At 44.6% G+C, this 22,234-nt stretch overlaps 4 protein-coding genes across 4 annotated transcripts in view; all 4 read left to right on the forward strand.

Moving 5' to 3' along the window:
• LOC134464179 (zinc finger protein 664-like) overlaps positions 1-13,404 on the forward strand; it is a 268,197-nt gene extending 254,793 nt beyond the window's left edge. The window contains exon 3 of the mRNA XM_063217641.1: positions 12,093-13,404. Coding sequence (XP_063073711.1) covers positions 12,093-12,124 — 32 coding nt within the window. The 3' untranslated portion in view covers positions 12,125-13,404. The remainder of the gene's footprint in view (positions 1-12,092) is intronic.
• LOC134464171 (zinc finger protein 501-like) overlaps positions 1-22,234 on the forward strand; it is an 87,442-nt gene that overhangs the window by 12,458 nt on the left and 52,750 nt on the right. The window lies entirely within an intron of this gene.
• The window catches only part of LOC134464175 (zinc finger protein OZF-like), a 134,989-nt gene continuing 120,695 nt past the window's right edge, over positions 7,941-22,234 (forward strand). The window contains exon 1 of the mRNA XM_063217634.1: positions 7,941-8,013. The gene's annotated coding sequence lies outside the window, so the exon portion shown is untranslated. The remainder of the gene's footprint in view (positions 8,014-22,234) is intronic.
• LOC134464169 (uncharacterized) overlaps positions 7,943-22,234 on the forward strand; it is a 161,939-nt gene continuing 147,647 nt past the window's right edge. Inside the window, exon 1 of the mRNA XM_063217627.1 lies at positions 7,943-8,019. The gene's annotated coding sequence lies outside the window, so the exon portion shown is untranslated. The remainder of the gene's footprint in view (positions 8,020-22,234) is intronic.

The raw sequence follows: 22,234 nt of genomic DNA on the forward strand, positions 1-22,234 counted from the left end.
TAAGAAGATGAGGTGCTAAAGCAAGATGTGTGTATAGCTTTCTACGTAGAAATAAATCAAGCAAACAGACACAGAGTTACTGAGGTTTCTCTTGAACTACATATAAACAATTGATACACAATGGGAAAACACCAGAATATAGGCTACATATGATACGTATGTCATACCAAGGAGTAAGCAATAAGCTGCCAGCCAAATTGGCACGTGGCATTGAAAGTGTTACCAGCCACAGCCAAGTTTTACCAGCATTTGCCCGGTTGGCAGTTGCCAGTGTTAAGCCCTGATTCAAATCGTAGTTCATAATTGTTGTTCATAATTGTAATTACACCTTAATAGTGTACCAGGCATAGTGCCTACTATGCAAGTTTTACCTGAGAGAAAAAAATATGTGAGCCTAATTAGATACATTAGTTAAATGAAATTATTGTTGAAATAGGCCTATTCAGACGGTTGCTCTGCTTTTAATGTAGACATCTAGGCTGATGAAGCCTAAACATAAGCTGTTAAGGGGGCGATACCTCTGGATTGTACAGGTAACTGTTAATCCCTGCTGGGCATTGCTGCCTGTCACACCTCCTGCGGTTCCCATGAGTCAGCGAAAGAAAATAAGACTTGTGACACAAACATCTTTATTGTATCAATTAATTGGCAATCATAGGCAATACACATTCATAAACTTGATGCATACACAGGAGGTGCCTTCCTCAACCACCTTCGCAGGTAGCTGTAGCCTTACGAAAGAAGCAGATGTCGTCAGGTGATGTCCAGCCTTTTCTGCTGTGTTTCGGCCCTGGCCCTGAACCCCACTCCAACTGGTGTTCCTCCTCTCTCTTACACAAACAATGCATACGTTCCATACCTTTGATAAGCTAAATAAATACTAATGATAATCATAATAAATGTAAACAAAATAGTTGAGGCAGTTGAGCCCCCCCTCCCCCCCGAGTCATTACTGTTTAGGCCTATGCATGTTACATTGCACTTAGCTGACACTTTTATTTATTCAAAGTGACTTACAACTATTATTGTTCAGGGTATTGGTTACAGTCCCTGGAGCAATGTTGGGTTAGGTGCTAGGGTTGTGCCGATAGACGACATCATCGTCCATCGGCGATGGAAAGCTGGCATCACGATGGACACAAACATCGTGATACCGAGGAATCTTCTACTTTTGTATTATTGAAGCCACTGCTATAGTAATCATTACGGTACTTGACATCACATTACCGTAAAATCCGTAGTAGTAGCAGCGGTTTTCAAGACAAGTTGTGAACACAAGCCCCAAGCGGAGTGAATTAGGCCTATAACTACGAAAAAAGCACAATGGAATTTTAAAAAAAGACTTGTGAACTAAGCCCAACTATTGTTTGCTGCAGATGTATGTAAGTAGGCCTAAGTGATATCGTTCATTTATTTCTGTGACCTAAGTTGTTGACTACAAAGGGGACTCTTTACGCATTACCTAGCTGGCTCCTCCGGAGTAACATGACGACAAGCACATTTCATGTTTAACAGTTCACCTCAAAATGTTTAATCGCTATTCGCGGTGGAGATGCCTTGTGAAGCAGCCACTCAAGAGTGTACACTTCTGATAAGCCCACTGTCAATAAGGTGAGCAAGCGGTTCCATGTCCGCCCACTCGTCTTCATGGCTTCACCGCCAGAACTACTTGTAGAACTATCGATCAACTCCATTGATGAGGGAAAAAAAGTCTCGATATGACCTAAAACAAAACATTCCGTAGGCCTATTCTAGTGCTAGGAATTGACAAAGTCGGGGCTAAAATCCATTGCAAAGCGTCTAGAGAGGGCACGCAATCACGCATGGGTTCTCATCCCATAGTTTTCTGGTGAGCGAGAGAGGCGCTAAAGTTATAGCCTACTAGCCTGTGCAAAAACGCAGCGCATATGTCGTCTTAAAATAGTTACACAGATAAAGAACTCACAGATGTAACAAATTTATTGACAAGTCTCCCAAAAACGCCACGCAATGAACTGATGGTAAAGTAGCAAGCACTGGGCTTGCAGGTGACACGGGAGGAGAGACGAGAAGGGCGAGGGGGAGGGGTCAGCGGGGGATCTCTGCATCTCAGCGACCATCTCACAAAGCAGCTGAGCAAGAACGCTTGCTCACGATGCGATGGACGATGTCATCGTCCATCGCATCGTCTCACTGTAAACATCGTCAGCTGTCAATTAGGGGGACATCGCCCAAGCCTATTAGGTGCCTTGCTCAAGGATACTTCAGCCATGAATGGAGATGTAGGGAAAGGTCAGGGGGGGGGGGGTTGACCCGGTAACCCCTAGGCCACAGCTCAGTAAAAGAACAGAAAGTGGGAGGGGTAAATCTTCACACTGTGTCTGTCTTGTTGTTGATTTCAAATTAATATTCATGTCCATTAATGTCTACTCCTTCTACTCCTCACAGGGCATCAGCTACACTGCGGTTCCAGTGGAGAGGAGTTTCGTGGAAAAACACATTCTGCTGCCCTGACTACAGAGAGGCCGTACGTCTGCAGTCAGTGTGGCAAGAGCTTTAAGAGAAAAGATGACCTCCAACGCCATCAGCGTGTTCACACTGGGGAGAAACCATTTTCTTGCACTGACTGTGGAAAGAGTTTCTCACAGTTTGCTAACCTCTACACACATCGTCGCATTCACACTGGAGAGAGGCCGCACGCTTGCAGTCAGTGTGCCAAGAGCTTTAAGACAAAATATGAGCTCCAAATCCACCAGCGTGTTCACACAGGGGAGAAACCATTTTCATGCACAGACTGTGGAAAGAGTTTCTCACAGTCTTCTAACCTCTACATACATCGTCGCATTCACACTGGAGAGAAGACGCACTCATGCTGTCAGTGTGACCAGAGCTTTAAGACAAAACAAAACCTTCATATCCACCAGCGCATTCACACTGGAGAGAGGCCGTTCGCTTGCAGTCAGTGTGACAAGAGCTTTAAGACAAAACAAAACCTCCAAATCCACCAGCGTGTTCACACAGGAGAGAGGCCATATGCATGCAGTCAGTGTGACCAGAGCTTTAAGACAAAACAAAGCCTCCAAATCCACCTGCGTATTCACACTGGAGAGAGGCCGTACGCTTGCAGTCAGTGTGGCAAGAGCTTTAAGACAAAACGAAACCTTCATATCCACCAGCGCATTCACACAGGAGAGAGGCCGTTCCCTTGCAGTCAGTGTGACAAGATCTTTAAGACAAAACAACACCTCCAAACCCACCTGCGCATTCACACAGGGGAGAAACCATTTTCATGCACCGACTGTGGAAAGAGTTTCTCACGGTCTTCTAACCTCCGCGCACATCGCCGCATTCACACTGGACAGAGGACGTATGCTTGCAATCAGTGTGACAAGAGCTTTAAGACAAAATGTAATCTCCAAGTCCACCAATGTGTTCATACAGGGGAGAAACCATTTTCATGTACAGACTGTGGAAAGAGTTTCTCACAGTCTTCTAGTCTCCACAAACATTGTCGCATTCACACTGGAGACAGGCCGTTCACTTGCAGTCAGTGTGACAAGAGCTTTAGGACAAAATATGAGCTCCAACTCCACCAGCGTGTTCATACAGGAGAGAAACCATTTTCATGCACAGACTGTGGAAAGAGTTTCTCACGGTCTTCTAACCTCCGCGCACATCGCCGCATTCACACTGGAGAGAGGCCGCACGTTTGCAGCCAGTGTGATAAGAGCTTTAAGAGAAGGAGAGAGCTCCAAAGCCACCAGGTTGTTCACACAGGGGAGAAACCTAATCGCGAACCGTCCGTCATGTTCATGCCACAGATTTTTACTTTCGCGACCCTGAAAGTTGGGTCGGAATGCGAACCACAAAATAGTCGTTTTTTCTCTGCGAATCGTGACCATAGCGTGGCCATCAGCAGGTTCATCTGGGTAACACAGTCATGTGCGGGAAAAGGTCAAAGCCCGGTATGAACACGGGCGGTTCGCAGATAAGACCTTAAGTGCCGAACGTAACTAGTGCGGGCACCGTCACCGGCTCCGTTCGGGTCGGCCTGAAAGCCCTAACAGGGGAGAAACCGTTTTCATGCACCGACTGTGGAAAGAATTTCTCACATTATTCCGCTCTCCACAGACATCGGCACATACACACTGGAGAGAAGCCGTATGCTTGCAGTCAGTGTGACAAGAGTTTCTCATGGTCTTCTCACCTTAAGAAACACTTGTTTTCACAATTGAGAGAGTAAATCATTGCACCAATCAAGACTGCTCACTGTTAGCCAGAGATGTCAAAGCAACTATTCAATAAGAAAAATAAACTTTTAAGGAGCTGAGGAGTGTACAGTGAGAACTCCAAAAGCAGACTGAAGGAGTCCAAGGTGGCATGCAGGAAGAAAGTTGAAACAACTAGAAGCACTCAGAGAGCGCAGACCTCGGCCAAGGATAGTGCTTGATAGAACATTTGACTGTCTTACACCCTGTCTTTTAGCCTTCTTTTTGTGGAGTTAGATAAAGGAATGTTTTGCCCGCAAATTTGCGGTCACTAGGGGCATCTAGATGTATAGACCAGCAATGTTGAAGAAAATTTAAAAAGGTCCTGGTTCCAGTTCGTGATCCGGATCACCACCAGAGTTGAATCACTTGTTCCTTGGTTCATTATCAACAACTCCACAGAGTTTCAGCCGAATCCGTTCATAACGTTTTGAGTTATCCTGCTGACAGACAAACAGACAGACAAACAACCAAACAGACAGACAAACCAACGCGACCGGAAACATTACCTAAAAAAAAAAACGATGGACAATGCTAAAGAGGCAGCGGATCAAAAACATCACTGAGTGAGGAAAGAAGAGAGGTCAATGGCCAATGACCTAAACCAGTTCTACAACCGGTTTGGCAACTCTGGCACAGGGGGAGGCATTTCTCTTGTCACCTATAAAGCCCCCCCACACACTCTTTCCCATCATATATGGTAGTTCAAATGTGCCTGCACATATTAATCGCACATATTCAATTGTGTTGCATACTAATGTGAGCTGTTTCATTAGCCTGGGCCCATTCATAACTGTGGCACATCAAATTTCATGTTCAAGTCTTGTTACGTTATACATTAATGTTGTATGTGGGCCAACTGTAATACACATTTGAAATGATCTGGTGGGCCGAATGAAATGACTTTGTGTGCCAAATTTGGGGTGGGCTGGTGGTGAAGGTTACACATGTCAATTATTCCAAGAGTGTGTATGTACTGTATGTGTGTGTAGGGACATTCAAACGTATCAGCAATGCAGATATACACAGTAATGGAACAGAGCTATGCACAGCCAACTACAACAGTAATGGAACAGAGCTATGCACAGCCAACTACAACAGTAATGGGAAGTAGTGGTGGAACTGCACAGCCCAGTACTGTGGCATTTAGGCCTAGGCCTAAGTAGTGGCAGATAAACAAATGTATTTTAAACAATAAACAAAAGTATTTGAAAGAACAAAGGTGTATTTCAACTAGAGATGCAGCGGATCCTGATTTTTAGGATCCTGCCGGATACCGGATCCACTGCTTAAGATCCTGGCGGATCCAGAACCGGATACCGGATCCTACGGAAGGGTTGAAACACATAGCCTACTCGCACACGTGGGCCCTTTTTATTACGTTGGCTCAACAATTTTTTAGACTCATTGGCTTACTGACAAAGTGCCGGCAACAGCCGCTTCCAAAGGGCTTTCACTCCATGCAGCGATTGGGGTTGTGAAAGACTGATTGAAAAGCCTAAGCTATGTAAAAACTAGAGATGCACCAGATCCTGGTTTTTAGAATCCTACCGGATACCGGACCCACTGCCCTGTGAAAAACCCTATTATCCTGCCGGGTACGGAACCGGATCTTGGATCCTGTGCATCTCTAGTTTAAAACAAATGTAGTTTACAGAATAAATGAAGACACTTAACAATAAAGGTACTTACAAGAGCAAACAACTGTATTTTAAAGGGACACTGTGTGAGATTTTTAGTTGTTCATTTTCAGAATATATGCTGCCCATTCACTAATGTTACCCTTTTCATGAATACTTACCACCAGCATCAAATTCTAAGTATTCATTATGACTGGAAAAATTGCACTTTATGAAAAGGGGGATCTTCTCCATGGTCCGCCATCTTGAATTTCAAAAATAGCCATTTTTAGCTGCAAAATTGACTGTACTTGGACCATACTAGAAAATATTTGTTGTTTGTTGTTGTTTATTACTTAGTTAACTTTCATGTAAAGATCAAATTTGGCACTAGGCAGCCCAGTTTCAATGAGCAGCATAGTTGGAGTCCCTTTTTTGAACCATTTCCTGAACAGTGTCCCTTTAAGCAACATTGGTATTTTTTCACATTCTCCTCTTTCTGTATTGTCTCTAGTGGTAGAGGTTTATATTGCTATTGACTTTTAAAAAAAGAGCGTTTTGTGGGCTATGTGTTAATGTATGGGCATCATAACAGCATTAAATAATAATATAACAGCACAGCAGGATACAGTCATGGTAGGCTACAGTACATGTCATAAAGAGGTTTATATTGTGATTGTTTTCCAAGCCTGAGCCTTTTCTATGCTACGCCTTATTGCAGTGGTTCCCAAACTTTTTGGTTCGTGCACCCCCCAATTAAATTTATGGTGTGCACTGTGCAAGTATGGATTTACTGTGCATTCACTGCACATTATGCATTGTATCGTTTTGGGGATTCCTCTTTTCCAATAGTCAAGGAGTTAAACCGGAGTTCAGATGGACCCTTCCAGCATACAATTCACCATAAAATAAAAAACAAATGAATATGCATTAATGCTAGATATAAAACACACATATCCACCATTGCTCTATTCAGCTCTGGCACCCCCTAACGACAGGCCGCGCACCCCAGTTTGGGAAACCCTGCCTTATTGCATTAGAAGCATCATAACAGCATGCACAGCAGGATACAGATATGATGTGAGGCACCACAGGGTTTTATTGTTGTGAATTTCTTTGAATAAACGACCAAGACAAGGTTTACAGGGATTCTTTCTTTACTTATTTGTCAAATTCCTGAGTGCGTTCCAATATGCAACCTTGCGTCCTCCACTTGTGCTTGTAGCCTCGTACCAGGAAGTAATATGTCACAACGACATCACTGACAACAGCATTATATTTCAATATCTCGCAAAAGCTCAATTGTAAAGTAATTTTCTCATTTGCAAACTGGATGGTGATAGAAGAATAGTCCCCCAAAAATAGTTTTGGCTAGGCTGACAGCAGGGAAACTTTAATTCGCTATTGTTTTCTCCATGGAAGAGGGGCCAGAAGTCAAGGCTTGGCCACAAGCACAAGTGGAGGATGCAAGGTTGTATATTGGAATTCTTTACCAATTACAGGAGTCTGCTCCTTCTGGCTTCTTCCTCTATCCCTCCCTCCGCTTCCCACCTTTCTAACTTACCCCCAAACAGTAAGTAGGGCTCCCCCTTGTGGGGTGAATTAATAATGAAGATAGCACAGTGAATCATGAACATTACAATTGCTTTAAAATAAGCCTGCACCTTTTCTACTTTATAGCTGCATCATACCAGCATGGAGCAAGGTGCTTCAACTTCAATAGCTGAACATCATAACATGCAGCCTAATTTGTGTTAGGGTGGATTTCTACTGTATGTTGCCATTGCTTTACAATAAGCAGATGACTTTTACAGTACTTAACATGATGTAGTGGCTCTTTTTAACTGTACATATTATTATTATTATTATTATTATTATTATTATTATTATTATTATTATATGGTAGGCCTAGTAATAATATGTTTTACTTTGAAGTAGAGGTTTATTTTGACATTGAAATTGACCAACAGCTGGTCTTTCGTCACTTCCTTCCTCTCGTTCAAGGAAGTCAAAACAAACACAGCACAGACCGACAAACACAAACACGTGTACTACCACCGTTGTTTGTGTTACAGAAAGCGCATTCAAAGGCACATCGCTTTCTTTTACAGCCATATTTCCTCGCCTGCTTTGGAGACACCGAAAAGGTGCAGGTAAGTCCGTTATTTCAGTCAAGGTTTGTTGTAGGTGTGCTGGTGTAGCCCACTGCAGCTACGGCCGCTTTCCTTTCTCTATGTGTGCTGTTGCTGGTAGTTAGAATCGGACCGCTACATTCCTTAGAAGGGTTCATACACTTCATTTTTGGAAGTCGCTGCTATCATGGACTTTACGATTCCCATAGGCTTCAGTCAGAGACGGTCTTGTACGAGACGAATCACTCATGAAACCTTTGATAGGAATGAACGAGAGCATTTGGCTACGCGAACATGGCGTTTGCCGGCGTCACTCCCACCTGTCCGGTAACGAGAGCCAATTGCTTGCTGAGCTGCGCTGTCACTGACAAGTATGTTCAACTGCAGTGTGCAGGGCGGGGGGCAGGTCTGGATCACATCTCCCTCCTCCCCCCTGAGCACATCTTCCTCCTCCCCCCTGAGCACATCGAGTGCCTCCCCCTTGTCATTCAGCGGCAGCGCTAAGCGCTCATAAACGCGACGCACCTCCCTTTTTTGACTGAATGCTTCTTGTCGGAGCACATGCAGGGGCGTGACAGAGTACACTGAACAGGAATATCTTTCTGTCTTTCTACACGTTTATATCGATTAAGCAAGCTAACCAGCGATAGTAACATCAAAGTCTGCCCTTACCTTACTGTGGACATGTGTTTACTTCACACATTTCATAGCCATCACGTAGTTTTGAATGTCGTCAAAATGTACATAATCCTTTGAACATTTATAGGCACAAAGACCTTGCACTTCTTAGTTTGTTGTAGTGTATGAATCTTACATTAAAATGTATGACATACTGTCATAAAACTACTTGTAAGCAGCAAAACATAGCCATTGGTGTCATGGGAATTCCTCCTGTACTTGGCCTTCATTGAATAACGCTCCGCGTTGGCCGCGAGTAATTAGCATAAAGTAGAAGCTCGCTCAACTTTTTTGACGCGCGTCAACTGTCAAAGTAGCCGCGCCGCGTATCCCAGAAGCCTTTGCGAGGGCGTCGCCGCTTTCCATTGAAAATGAATTGAAGACGTCGGGGTCAACGCGCTCGCCGGAAAAGTGGGAACGGGCCGTTATCCAATCGTCTCGACGCCTCGACGCAAGTGCAAACGTAAACCTTTACGACTGCTCGTACCTAGAACTAATCGGTTTGTTTGCTGGCGCGGCCATGTGATTTGTTTGCCGTCCGTGGAAACTTCATTGTGAATTGGGCAGAGAGCGCAACTCGACCATTAATCACCTTTCTGCGCCCATCCAAAATGCAGGTGCAAGACAAAGGGACAGATATAATCACGGAAACAAAACCGGCCGTGTGCATACATGTGCACACCCGTTGTGTTTTTTCTTATGGTTGAAAACAAATAAGTAAGAAAAAGCAAAACGGGAGCAAGTCTGCAAGACATTCAACTTTGATCAGTTTAGCTTTTTTCTTATATTTTTCACCGTTGGTCATAGCTATTATCAGTTTAGGCAACAACATGATATCACAGTTTAAAACACCAAGTTTGAGGCAGGCTAGCCTACATCATGAATTTATTCAATAGCCTATTTTTTTTATTATTATTATTATTACTGATGAGCAGGGACGACCATTGTGCTTACTGCTTTGGCTATCAGAAAATAAATCCAGTGTCTTTTCTGTACGATGACCGGAGAATAGAGTTTTTCAGTAACGCGGAAGCATGTAGTATATTGTAGTCTTTCATGTTAGCATTTAAGGACTTCCTGGTTCGTATCGGCTTCCGGCCTCCATCGGGCATGAATAGGGGTAAATTTCAAATAAGCTCCGAGTGCAAGCACGCGCTTAGCGAACCCCCGCAAACTGTCGAGGGTGTTAAAAATAGGCTGCAGGTATGACATGGTTGATCATCTTGTGTCAAACTTCGACATAAATACGATGTTGCGTCCATATGCTAAACCCGGAAGCTTTTGGCGACTACAGAAACGGCGCCAGTATCTAACGGCACGTACTTGCGGAGGGTTGTACCCATGGCAACCAAAGGAAAGTATGTAGTTCGGAAGTTTTAATGATCAGAAAGGGGTTAGCAATATTGAATTCTAATCGTCATTATTTAACATGTGAATACACCAACATGATGATACGATCCGTTCCACTAATGAGAAAGGGATGCGGGGACACGCTAATGTTCGTTGTTGCCGTGCAACTTATATTTTTGCCAAACCTGAATCTCTATGGCGTTTTCCAATGTAAAAAATCGCCATCGAACCGGAAGTCCAAACGCCGCATACAAGTTGACGTCAACGCTGAAGAGCTCTATTGATGCCCGTTTGACAGCCGGCCGGAAGAGTGAAGTCCACGCAACTTGCTCCCACCTGCCACAAAACAGAACGTTGTCGTGGAATGTGGCGCATGCGCAGATCAAAAATAGCATAAAGAAAAACGCTGTTTTAAAGTGTTACTTTCATGTTTCGGTCATTCTAAGACTGCCATTAAACCCAGTTTTTCATTGTGATTCCAACCATATGAGTTGTGTATCGCTGTGTCGTCCCACTGTCACACAACATTATTTTCCCCATTCATTCTTATACTCATGAACGGCCATCCGGGTACTCTGCTTGTAAATGTGCGTTACGCCCCTTTATGGGTGAAAACAAACCGAATGTCTCATGAATTTACATACTGCAACGACTTGTCTAAATGAACACAGTCCATGCTTCAGCCACGGCTGTTTGGCTATATTATTTGAACCGCCGGCAACACTACACATTTTCGGCATGTTGCGCGGGAACAACGCTAGTCTACAGGTCCGTATCTTTAGTTTATTAAACCCCAACATCACCAATTGACTTGCATGGGTTGTTTTCCCCAACAAATGGGCGTAACGCACATGGAAAACGTCACACCGTTCATGAGTATACATCACTGACTAATCTCAAATAGTCAGTTTGAGGCGTAGCCAAGATGGCCGCCGAGTGATGGGACTTATGGGAACAGACTTTGCTTCAGTCTCTCCGGGCGCAACTAGCACGTGAATTCTTTTCGTTTAGAAAAGAGTTGTGTAAATTGTGCTGACGACGACATATGGAAGTAAACATACGGAGGAGCTTTCACAAGAATCACCTTTTTTTCTCTGCTGTTTAGAAGAAAGTGTATTGCGGCTACCAGATCCAATTGTGGTTCAGCGCCGCTGTAGGCTAAGCAGGGGGAATTCAGGTTGACTTACGCGCACTCAAAGATGGAATGTCCACACACTCAACTCCGTTTCTTGAGGTTTATTTGCTCACCATATCAGCGACTCCAATAGTCTTAAGACCCCAATAGGGTCATTTCACGTGAAATCAGACACTTTGGGACCCGACCGACACGGATTTCAATCATACTTGGTGTGCCTTTTCAGTAGCAAGGTAGCACCCCAGAACTGCATTGGTTTGAATCTGACACTAATATTAAGGGAGAAACAGACTAGGAAAGGTTCACATGTGAGGGTAGGACACTATACATTCAGCCTTGAATATATCAGTCAGTGTTAGTCACAAAAAGATGCCTGTGGTGTTGTTTGAAAGCTCTTTTCTGGCTCTACATATTACACAATCACCTTGGAATACAACTACTCTCAGAATATGAATTATGATAAATTGAAAAATTAAAAATTGAATATCTAAAAAACTCATATTTTAAAATGGCCAGTTCCTTGTCCAAACGTAGCCGGCAATGTCATGAGCAGCACCTAAAATGCTGGTGTTCGGGTTGTTATTCATTTCAGAGATAATTTGACTCACATACTGTATATGGCGTCATACAGACCACTTACTAATAATATGGTAATACCATAGTAGCATCACATGACAAAACAAAAACAAAACAAAAATGGTCAGTGTCCATGGTCCCAGGTTTCAGAAACTAAGGCAGATGTCCATTTATACACACCAAATGATGATATGTGAATGTTTGAACATTCCTTCTCTGTGTACCTGTGCCATCTTCCCTTTACCGTACTTTAAAGAGATAATCAATGGCTACACTCTCATTTTGTACTCTACCAGTGCATTTGAAGCAGCAGCTGTGTCTTTTGTAGATAATGTATAAGTACGTCCCGTTGCAGTTACAGGTTCCACTACCAGAAGCACATCCTGATGATCCATGACAAGTCTATCTGGTCTGAAGGGAAAAGTGAAGGATGGAGATGGCCCATGAGGATGCAGGAAGTTCAGTTTCACCTCTCCAGTGCTCGGCATACATTCCTCAGCACATGCTAGCCACCAGTTGCCATCATATACAGCTACAACATACCCTTTGATGCTTGAAAATGTAACACATTCCTTTACTGATCTCACTCTTTCAACTCTGCCTTCTCTGAATGCTGAAAATGGCCTAACTTCCACTGTGTCCATTGACAATGGGCAGAAGCTGTGTAGTTTTTGAGTACCTGAATAGTTCTTGCAGATTCAAACCTTTTCAACAGGTTCTCAGCTTCATGATGGTACATCTCTGTTGTGGCAAACTGGCAATGGATGTTCTTGACATTATCCTTGACTGACTCCCTTGAACCAGGAACGTTTTTAAATCTATAGTTTTGTAATTCAAGATGCTATTCAATCATTTCACTGGAACAACCAGTGCAGGCCACAATCCATCCATATGTATGCTACTACCAAGATCAGTTGAAACTGGGGAAAAAAATCTGTTTTGTTGTTATTTCAGACTGCAACATTCATGATACAATTGCTGTACATCTGTTTCAGAAGCTCCTAATTCAGTTCCTCAGTGACACTTCATCAATGACAGAACGTCCAAAGAAGATCCTATATTTTTTCTGATGGCTGTGCTGCACAATATAGGAACCTCAAAAACACAACAAATTTGTGCCACCACGAGGCAGATTTTCACATACCTGCAGAGTGGCACTTTTTTGCCACATCACATGGCAAAGGTCCATGTGATGGCGTTGGAGGGACAGTTAAATGGCTTGCTGCACGAGCAAGTCTGCAACGTCCTATTGACAATTAAATTGTAACACCAACTGTTTGAATTTGTCAAGGATAATGTCAAGAACATCCATTGCCAGTTTGCCACAACAGAGATGTACCATCATGAAGCTGAGAACCTGTTGAAAAGGTTTGAATCTGCAAGAACTATTCCAGGTACTCAAAAACTACACAGCTTCTGCCCATTGTCAATGGACACAGTGGAAGTTAGGCCATTTTCAGCATTCAGAGAAGGCAGAGTTGAAAGAGTGAGCTCAGTAAAGGAATGTGTTACATTTTCAAGCATCAAAGGGTATGTTGTAGCTGTATATGATGGCAACTGGTGGCTAGCATGTGCTGAGGAATGTATGCCGAGCACTGGAGAGGTGAAACTGAACTTCCTGCATCCTCATGGGCCATCTCCATCCTTCACTTTTCCCTTCAGACCAGATAGACTTGTCATGGATCATCAGGATGTGCTTCTGGTAGTGGAACCTGTAACTGCAACGGGACGTACTTATACATTATCTACAAAAGACACAGCTGCTGCTTCAAATGCACTGGTAGAGTACAAAATGAGAGTGTAGCCATTGATTATCTCTTTAAAGTACGGTAAAGGGAAGATGGCACAGGTACACAGAGAAGGAATGTTCAAACATTCACATATCATCATTTGGTGTGTATAAATGGACATCTGCCTTAGTTTCTGAAACCTGGGACCATGGACACTGACCATTTTTGTTTTGTTTTTGTTTTGTCATGTGATGCTACTATGGTATTACCATATTATTAGTAAGTGGTCTGTATGACGCCATATATGTGAGTCAAATTATCTCTGAAATGAATAACAACCCGAACACCAGCATTTTAGGTGCTGCTCATGACATTGCCGGCTACGTTTGGACAAGGAACTGGCCATTTTAAAATATGAGTTTTTTAGATATTCAATTTTTAATTTTTCAATTTATCATAATTCATATTCTGAGAGTAGTTGTATTCCAAGGTGATTGTGTAATGTGTAGAGCCAGAAAAGAGCTTTCAAACGACACCACAGGCATCTTTTTGTGACTAACACTGACTGATATATTCAAGGCTGAATGTATAGTGTCCTACCCTCACATGTGAACCTTTCCTAGTCTGTTTCTCCCTTAATATTAGTGTCAGATTCAAACCAATGCAGTTCTGGGGTGCTACCTTGCTACTGAAAAGGCACACCAAGTATGATTGAAATCCGTGTCGGTCGGGTCCCAAAGTGTCTGATTTCACGTGAAATGACCCAATAGTCTTTCAAGCAAGGTAAAGCAATTATTCCAGAATTAACAGTGAGTTGGTCCATGAGATAGGCGAGTGAATTGCGAAGTGCGAAGTGAGAGGTGCGGTACGAAAAATGATAGCCTTCCCCAAGCTCACCCCACGCCAAACTGAACTAACTCGCAGGTGCCAGGTGGGCACTAATTAAAGGGCCTCCAATTACGCACCACACATGCACAGCGCCACACCCACGTCCACAGTAACCAATAAACAAAAACACAAATTAAAGTAAACCAATCCCCATAAAGTGTACCATAATGAAAACAAAAAATAAAGAAAGTAATTATGGCTCCTACATTCCGGCCCCTAATTATGCTTCAGGCAGTAATTACCATTAACCAAATATGTAGGAGACGAAATTAATAACCATTTTAAAAGGTGAAATTACTATTTTGGATCTAGCACCATTAAGTATGCTCTTTTAATGCATTTTCATCTTTAAGTTGATCTTAATGTCATTTGTCATCCATACAGCTAATTAGTCCTCTGCTTCCTGAAGAAGACATAATTTAGTGATTGGTCTTTCCAAGAATCCAGTCTTTGTTTTGACACGAACTCTTCGAACGAATCCGTTCCTGTCTGGATCCGCTTCAACGACTCTTCCAGTCAGCCATGAATTGCGTGGAGCACTGTCGTCCACAATGATCACTAGATCTCCAGGGATGAAGTTCCGTTTGATGGCCTGCCATTTCTGCCGCTCCTGAAGTAGAGGTAAGTATTCCTTCAGCCATCGCTGCCAAAACAGGTCAGACATGTATTGAACCTGTCTCCATCGTCGACGGGCGTACACGTCTTCCTTCTGGAATACTCCTGGTGGTAATGATGGTTTGCATTTGAGCAGCAAGAGATGGTTGGGAGTCAATGCTTCCAGGTCATTCAAATCGGTTGACGCTTTAGTGATGGGGCGGCTGTTAATGATGGCTTCGACCTCACAAAAGACTGTGTGGATGCCTTCTTCATCAAGACTCTGTGTTCGCAAGACAGAGTTCAGGGCTTTCCTCACAGACCTTATAAGCCGCTCCCACACTCCACCATGATGAGATCCAGTGGGAGGATTGAATGTCCATTTCATGCCTTTCTGGAGGAGGAAGTCACTGATCTGGACATGATTCCATCTCCCGATTGCCTGCCTCAGTTCTCGTTCGGCCCCAACGAAATTCGTTCCATTGTCAGAACGTAACTCCTGCACTTGGCCTCTCCTAGCCACGAAGCGTCTGAGGGCATGGATGAAGGAATCCGTGTCCAAGGACGATAGCACCTCCAAGTGCACAGCTCTTATAGCCAGGCATGTAAAGATTACTCCATATTTCTTAATCATACTTCGGCCTCTTTTGATTTCGAAGGGTCCGAAGCAGTCTACTCCTACCCTGGTGAAGGGTGGCGCATCAGGAGAGACTCTGTCACGTGGAAGATCTGCCATGTGCTGATTTGCTGGTGCTGCATTCTGCCGACGACAGACAATACACTTTGACAAAGTCTTCCTAATGGCAACACAGGCGCCTGGAATCCAATACTTCTGGCGTAACTGTGATAGCATGTGGTTTCGCCCACCATGCCCTGTGACCTGGTGCACGTGACTGAGAATGAGGGTGGAAATGTGGAGGTCTTTAGCCAGTAAAGCTGGATGTTTCGCTTCATCTGGCATGGCTGCTTGATCAAGCCTACCTCCTACTCTCAGTGCACCATTCTCCAAGATGGGGTCAAGCTTGTAGATGTGACTACTTCTCTTCACCCTTCCTCCACTTTGCAGGCATTCCAGCTCCTCTGGAAATCTCTGTCTTTGGCAAAAGCTGATGATTGCCTTTTCCGCCTGAGCAAACTCCTCTACTGACAGAGGTCCTTTGTTCACAGCCTGCACCTTCACACTCTGCATCTTCTCCTGCAGCCTTCTTTCCAGCGGTTCTCCTGCTCCAGACTGAGTGAGCTCTTCCAACAGCTCTTTCCTCCTCTGTCCGCAGTCCAACATCCACTTCCTGAACCGAAGCAGCCAGCCAGCAGCCCTTCTCAGCCGGGTCCAAGACGAGAAATGTCCAATAAAGCGCATGAGCGGGTCAGTCTGTTCTTCAGCCCGGACAGCATTCACTGACACAACTGACAGGACAGACACGACAGTCTTGACCTCAGGGTCTTCTGCAGACAGCTTTCCTGACAGCTCCATGTTCTCTGGCCACTTAGCTTCAGGTTCCATTAGAAAGCTTGGTCCCAGTAACCATGCTTCAGACTTAAGGAACGCGTTCACTCTGGTTCCCCTGGAGGCCAGGTCTGCAGGATTGCTAGATGTGTTCACGTACCTCCATTGAGAAGATTCAGTTGTGGAGAGAATCTCTGCAACACGATTGGCCACGAAGGTTTTGAATCGTGAGGTCTTGTTGTTGATGTACTTGAGTACAGAGGTACTGTCACTCCAGAACACTGACTGTTGCAGAGGCATCTTTAACTCTTTTCTCCACAGCTTATCCATTCTGCTTGCCATTACTGCTGCAGTAAGCTCCATGCGTGGGATGGTAACTGGTTTCAACGGTGCCACACGGGCCTTGCCCATCACGAAGGCACAGTGTGTCTGTCCATGGATGTTCTGCTGCAACAGGTAAGTCACCGTTCCATATCCATCCTCACTCGCATCTGCGAAATGGTGAAGCTGGGTGGATGCGACCTCTCCAAAGCCAGGAGGCTTGAAGCACCGGACTACCTTGAAGCCATCCAACTGCTGCAACTCCTCCAACCACGCAGTCCATTCCTGAGCTGTGGCGGCTGGCAAAGTGTCGTCCCAGCCCAGCTGACATCTGCACAGGCTCTGCAGAATTCTTTTGGCAACAAGTACGACTGGTGACAGGAACCCCAAGGGGTCGTAAATGGAACTTATGACAGACAAGATTCCTCTCCTTGTCAGGGGCCTGTCACGTACAGTTATCTTGAACCTAAAGGAGTCTGACTGAACGCACCATTGAACTCCTAAGGCTCGTTCCACAGGTAAGCTTTCACTGTCCAAGTCCAAGTCTTTTACTTCAAGGGATCTTTCCTCTTGAGGTATTTCAGCAAGCACCTTGCGACTGTTGCTGATCCACTTAGTGAGCTGAAATCCTCCTTTCTTGCAGAGTTCACACAGCTCCTGATAGAGGGTTAGAGCCTCTTCTTCAGAGCCAACTGAAGCCAAACAGTCGTCAACATAAAAGTTGTTCAGGACAGTGTCAATAGTCGTTTGACTGAAGAGGTCTCGATTATCTTCAGCGCACTTCCTGAGAGCATAAGATGCACAGCTCGGAGAAGATGTTGCTCCGAACAGGTGAACGACCATTCTATGCTCCACCAGGTCTTGATCATGTTCTCCATCTGGCCACCACAGAAAGCGCAACAGATCAGAGTCGGTTCTTGGTACTCTCACCTGATGAAACATAGCTGTGACGTCTGCCATGAGAACGACTGGCTCTTTTCGGAACCTGGTGATGACACCAACCAGTGAGCTGGTGAGATCTGGGCCTTGAAGAAGTTGGGCGTTTAGAGACGTGCCCTGAAAGGTTGCTGCACAATCAAATACGACTCTCAGCTTCTTCTTTTGAGGGTGGAGCACTCCATGGTGCGGGAGGTACCACACTCTTCCATCACTACGCCCAATATCCTCTGGGGGCACTCTTTCAGCGTAGCCCTTTGCCATCATGTCTCTCATGAAGTCTGTGTACTGAGTGTGGAACAAATCATCCTTTGCAAATCTCCTTTTGAGACTCAAGGCACGCTGTATCGCCACATTCCTATTGTTGGGCATCTTCGTGTCTGCCTTTCTCAAGGGCAAGCCAATGTTGTAATGCCCATCCAACAAATTGACTGACTCCTGTACAGACTCCATGAACTGAGTATCTTCTCTCGATAAGCCTTGCTGCTCGTCTTGAGCACATTCTGGGAAGTCAAGCTTTACTTGTTGCTCCCACAGATCATCAAGTGTGACAATGGAGATCCTGCTGACAGTGGCTGCTCGTTCGACACATGCGGAGTCATCAGTGCAATCCCCCCGCAGAGGGCCGTTCACGGTCCACCCTAAGATTGTTTTCACCGCATAAGGAGCACTGTCTGCACCTCGAATGACCTCTCAAGGTTCCAAGGCCCTGGGAACATTCGTTCCAATGAGCAGGTCCACTTCAGAGTCAATCTCAGTCAGCTTCACATCCTTTAGATGCGTCCATTTCTCCAGATCTTCCTGTTTTGGAATGTTTCCTTGATGGACTGGCATGGATTTCTGTGTGAAGAGCTCTGGCAGTGCGCAGAAGCAGTCCGTGTCCAGTCCAGCTATTTCCAGATTCGGAACGATGTGGCTGCTGACAACCTTCTCCTGACCCATTGTCCTGAGGAGGATGGAGGCGTTCTGTGCAGAATGAAGCGGAGCTCCCCGGATCGAGGAAGGCGTATGTTGTCACTACTTCATTCCCTTTAGTAGACTTCACTCTGACAGGTAAGATGGCAAGTGTACAGTCACGCTCTCCGGCCCCAGTTAGCCCACTAGACTGCACAGGGACTGGACCACTGCCACTGGCCCCTCCACTGTCTCCCTTGCCTCCTTGGTTCGACTTTGCTGCACCAGGTTGTGACTGCTTAGAAGGAATGTGTAACAATGTAGGATGCCTCAGTTTGCACACCTTACAGAACAGACGTTTCGTGCAGTCTTTACTTCTGTGCCCAATGCACAAACAGCCATAGCACACGCCATTTTCCTTCAGGAACTCCATTTTGTCACTGTGCGCTTTCTTTTCCAATGAGAAGCACAGGTCCAAGGTATGCCCTGCTCCGCAGAACAAGCAACTGTTTGTGACAGGTGAGACATTGGTTCTGTTATCACTTGCTGACATCTTATGTTGTTGTGTACCATTATTCATGGGAGTAATGGTGGTTGCAAAACTACTTCCTTTTGGTTTGGCAGAGTAAGGTTGTGGCTTAAACTGTGTCATGTTTCTCTTTGTACCAACACCTGGAGTATCGTGTGCCATTAGATCTCCGAACAGTGGGTCACTTGCGATTTTAACTTGCTTCTCCACAAACTTGACAATGTCATGAAAGGAGGCTCTGCGTTTTGATGTTTCCTGTAAAGTGCAGGCCTCTTCCCTCCACCTTTCCTTGAGTTTGTATGGCAGTTTCTTTATCACTGTTTGCATGTTACTTGGTGCGTCAAGTTCCAAACTGAAGTGTATTCCTCTCATTGCATTGCTACACTGCCTTAAGAAGATGCTGTATGCTTGCAGTGCTTTCAGGTCTTCAGATTTAATAACTGGCCAGGCTATTATTTTTCCCATATAGGCAGAGGCAATTTTCATGGGATTACCAAACTGCTCCTGTAGCAGTGACTTAGCCTTTATGTACCCCTCCACCTCAGGCATATGCTCACAGCCTCGCACCAGTTCTCGAGGCTGCCCTCTGGTGTATTGCTCGAGGAAGTACAGGCGATCTCTGGCACTGAATGTTTTCTGTTCGATATTGTGTTCAAATGACCTGATGAATGTTTGATATTGCAATGGGTCTCCGTCAAATGTTTGTATGTCTCGCTTTGGGAGTAAGGAGTAATATTGCTGCTCTACTAGCATTGATGTGATCTCATTTTGTTTTTCCAGAACTGCTGCTAGGTGTTTAGATTCAGAGCTTTGCGTTACAGTGGCTTGTTGATGCTTGATCTGAGGCTTTGGATGGGCAGTAGGCAGGTAAGTATGTGTAACTTGTGTTTGTGGTACCATGTTGACTTTCAGAGTTGGCGGTTGAACAAATGTGATGGCCTGTGATGGTCTCACTTTGGGCTTGGCATCCAGTAAGTGGTCTCGTGCTGCAGTATGACGTGGCTGTTGTTGTACTGATGTTGTTGGGACAAATGTCTCAGTCTCAATGTCTCAAATGTCTCTCTCCAGGTAAGAATTCATCGCATTTGATTTGCTTTTGCTCACATCAGATGGGCACGAGTCAGACACTCCAAGCACTTTCAATTTGGCAGCATTTGCAGCAATATCCATTTCTAAAGCCAACTTTTCCTTCCTTTTCCTGAGCATCTGTTCTTCCTCTTCCAGAGTGTGTTTATCTTCCATCCATTTTTGCTTTGCCATGAGTGCAGCCATTTCTGCTTCGGCTTGAATGCGTGCTGCCCGGGTGGGTGAAGTGTGAGGTAGCTGTAGCTTTGAAGTTTTGGAATGTTTTGATGTATTGGATCGAACTGAAATGTTTGAAATGCTGTCACTTGGTCTGACGTCATCCAGCTGTCCAGCAGTATTTTCCATTGCATCAACATTTCCATCGGATGTAGCATTTCCATTGGCAGGTGCATTCTCATGGTGTGTTGCAGTGAGTGATGGCTCTGCATGATCCTCAGCTCCACCAGTTTGTCCAGTCACAGAAAGCCATTTTGTAACATTTTCAATAAAGGATGCATTGTGGTCATGCACTTTAGTGAACCAAGCGTGTTGTTTTTCTTGCTCCTCTGGAGGAAGCATTTGCACAACAGTGTTATGCAGCTGAGTTGCATCTTTAAAAAGTGCATGGCAGGTTTCCAGATGAGACTGTATGGCTTTTACATTTTGTTCATTTTTGTTTTGCATAAGGTCATTTATTGTAGTCATTAAACCTTTTAGCTTTTTGATTTTCGTTTGTCTTTCCTTTTGAATACCTTCAATTTTGAGTGCTAATGCTTTGACAGTAGGTTTAATTTGTCTTTTTTCTGAACCTTCATTTTGAACCAGGCCGTCTTCAGGACACTCATTTACCCCAGTAGTACTCATTTTTCATTCGTATAAATGACCATGCATTGATAGCAAAACACCAAACATTAATTCAAAGCACTCAGCAGCAGCAATTAATCCCACATAGCAAAACCATAAACACACAGCAGTTCAGCACGTCAATAATTCAAAGCAGCAAGAAATGTTCATAGGGCACCACCATAATCAAAGTTCAGCATGCGACAATGTCCATGATTCCAGCAGCGAACAATTGAAAAGTTCATGTAACGCCTTGCGACGCTCGAAGGCAATTCACAGCAGCAATGAATTAGAATGTTCCACTCGCAAGACGCAAAGAGCAACAATGTCAGTAATCCACAACAGAAGGCACTTGCAACGATCATAAACGCCACCGCGGCATTCAAAACAGTCTATAATCCAAACGAACGTCTTCACCTCCACCAAAGAGGCTATAATCCACCAGGGAAAGTTTTAATACTGAACACGACGATCATTCATCACAAACTGATAGTCAATAAACTGCGCAATACCTGTATTTCCAGCGATGCTGCTTTGATGGATCGATGCAGTGGTTACCCAGGCCGATAGCCCAGGTGTAGTCCAGGAAGCGCACTTTATTCCAGTGAAGAGGCTTGGTGAACCGCGGTTGTCTTTTCCCCTCGGAAGTTCTCCAGGAAGCGAATGATGGATGAATCAAAGGGATCCGCCGGCAGGTGCGTGGAATCCTCCTCTCCAATCGTCTCGGAGCGCAGTTGACAGAACGATGACAGCAGGAACAACGTGACCCTCTTCTTCCAATCGCAGAACGGCACGGTGCTTTCCCAGTAACTCGCCAACAGAGTTTTAAATGTTCATATTATGAGCGATCTTCCAAATAAACAAGCGCTCTTTTGAGTGAGCTATTAAGCGCCCTTTGCGCTACATTAGCAAACCTTTTTCGTACTAAATATTGCGGCTACCAGATCCAATTGTGGTTCAGCGCCGCTGTAGGCTAAGCAGGGGGAATTCAGGTTGACTTACGCGCACTCAAAGATGGAATGTCCACACACTCAACTCCGTTTCTTGAGGTTTATTTGCTCACCATATCAGCGACTCCAATAGTCTTAAGACCCCAATAGTCTTTCAAGCAAGGTAAAGCAATTATTCCAGAATTAACAGTGAGTTGGTCCATGAGATAGGCGAGTGAATTGCGAAGTGCGAAGTGAGAGGTGCGGTACGAAAAATGATAGCCTTCCCCAAGCTCACCCCACGCCAAACTGAACTAAAGC

This window comes from Engraulis encrasicolus, chromosome 15 (genome assembly GCF_034702125.1).
Source record: "Engraulis encrasicolus isolate BLACKSEA-1 chromosome 15, IST_EnEncr_1.0, whole genome shotgun sequence".
Lineage (NCBI taxonomy): Eukaryota > Metazoa > Chordata > Actinopteri > Clupeiformes > Engraulidae > Engraulis > Engraulis encrasicolus.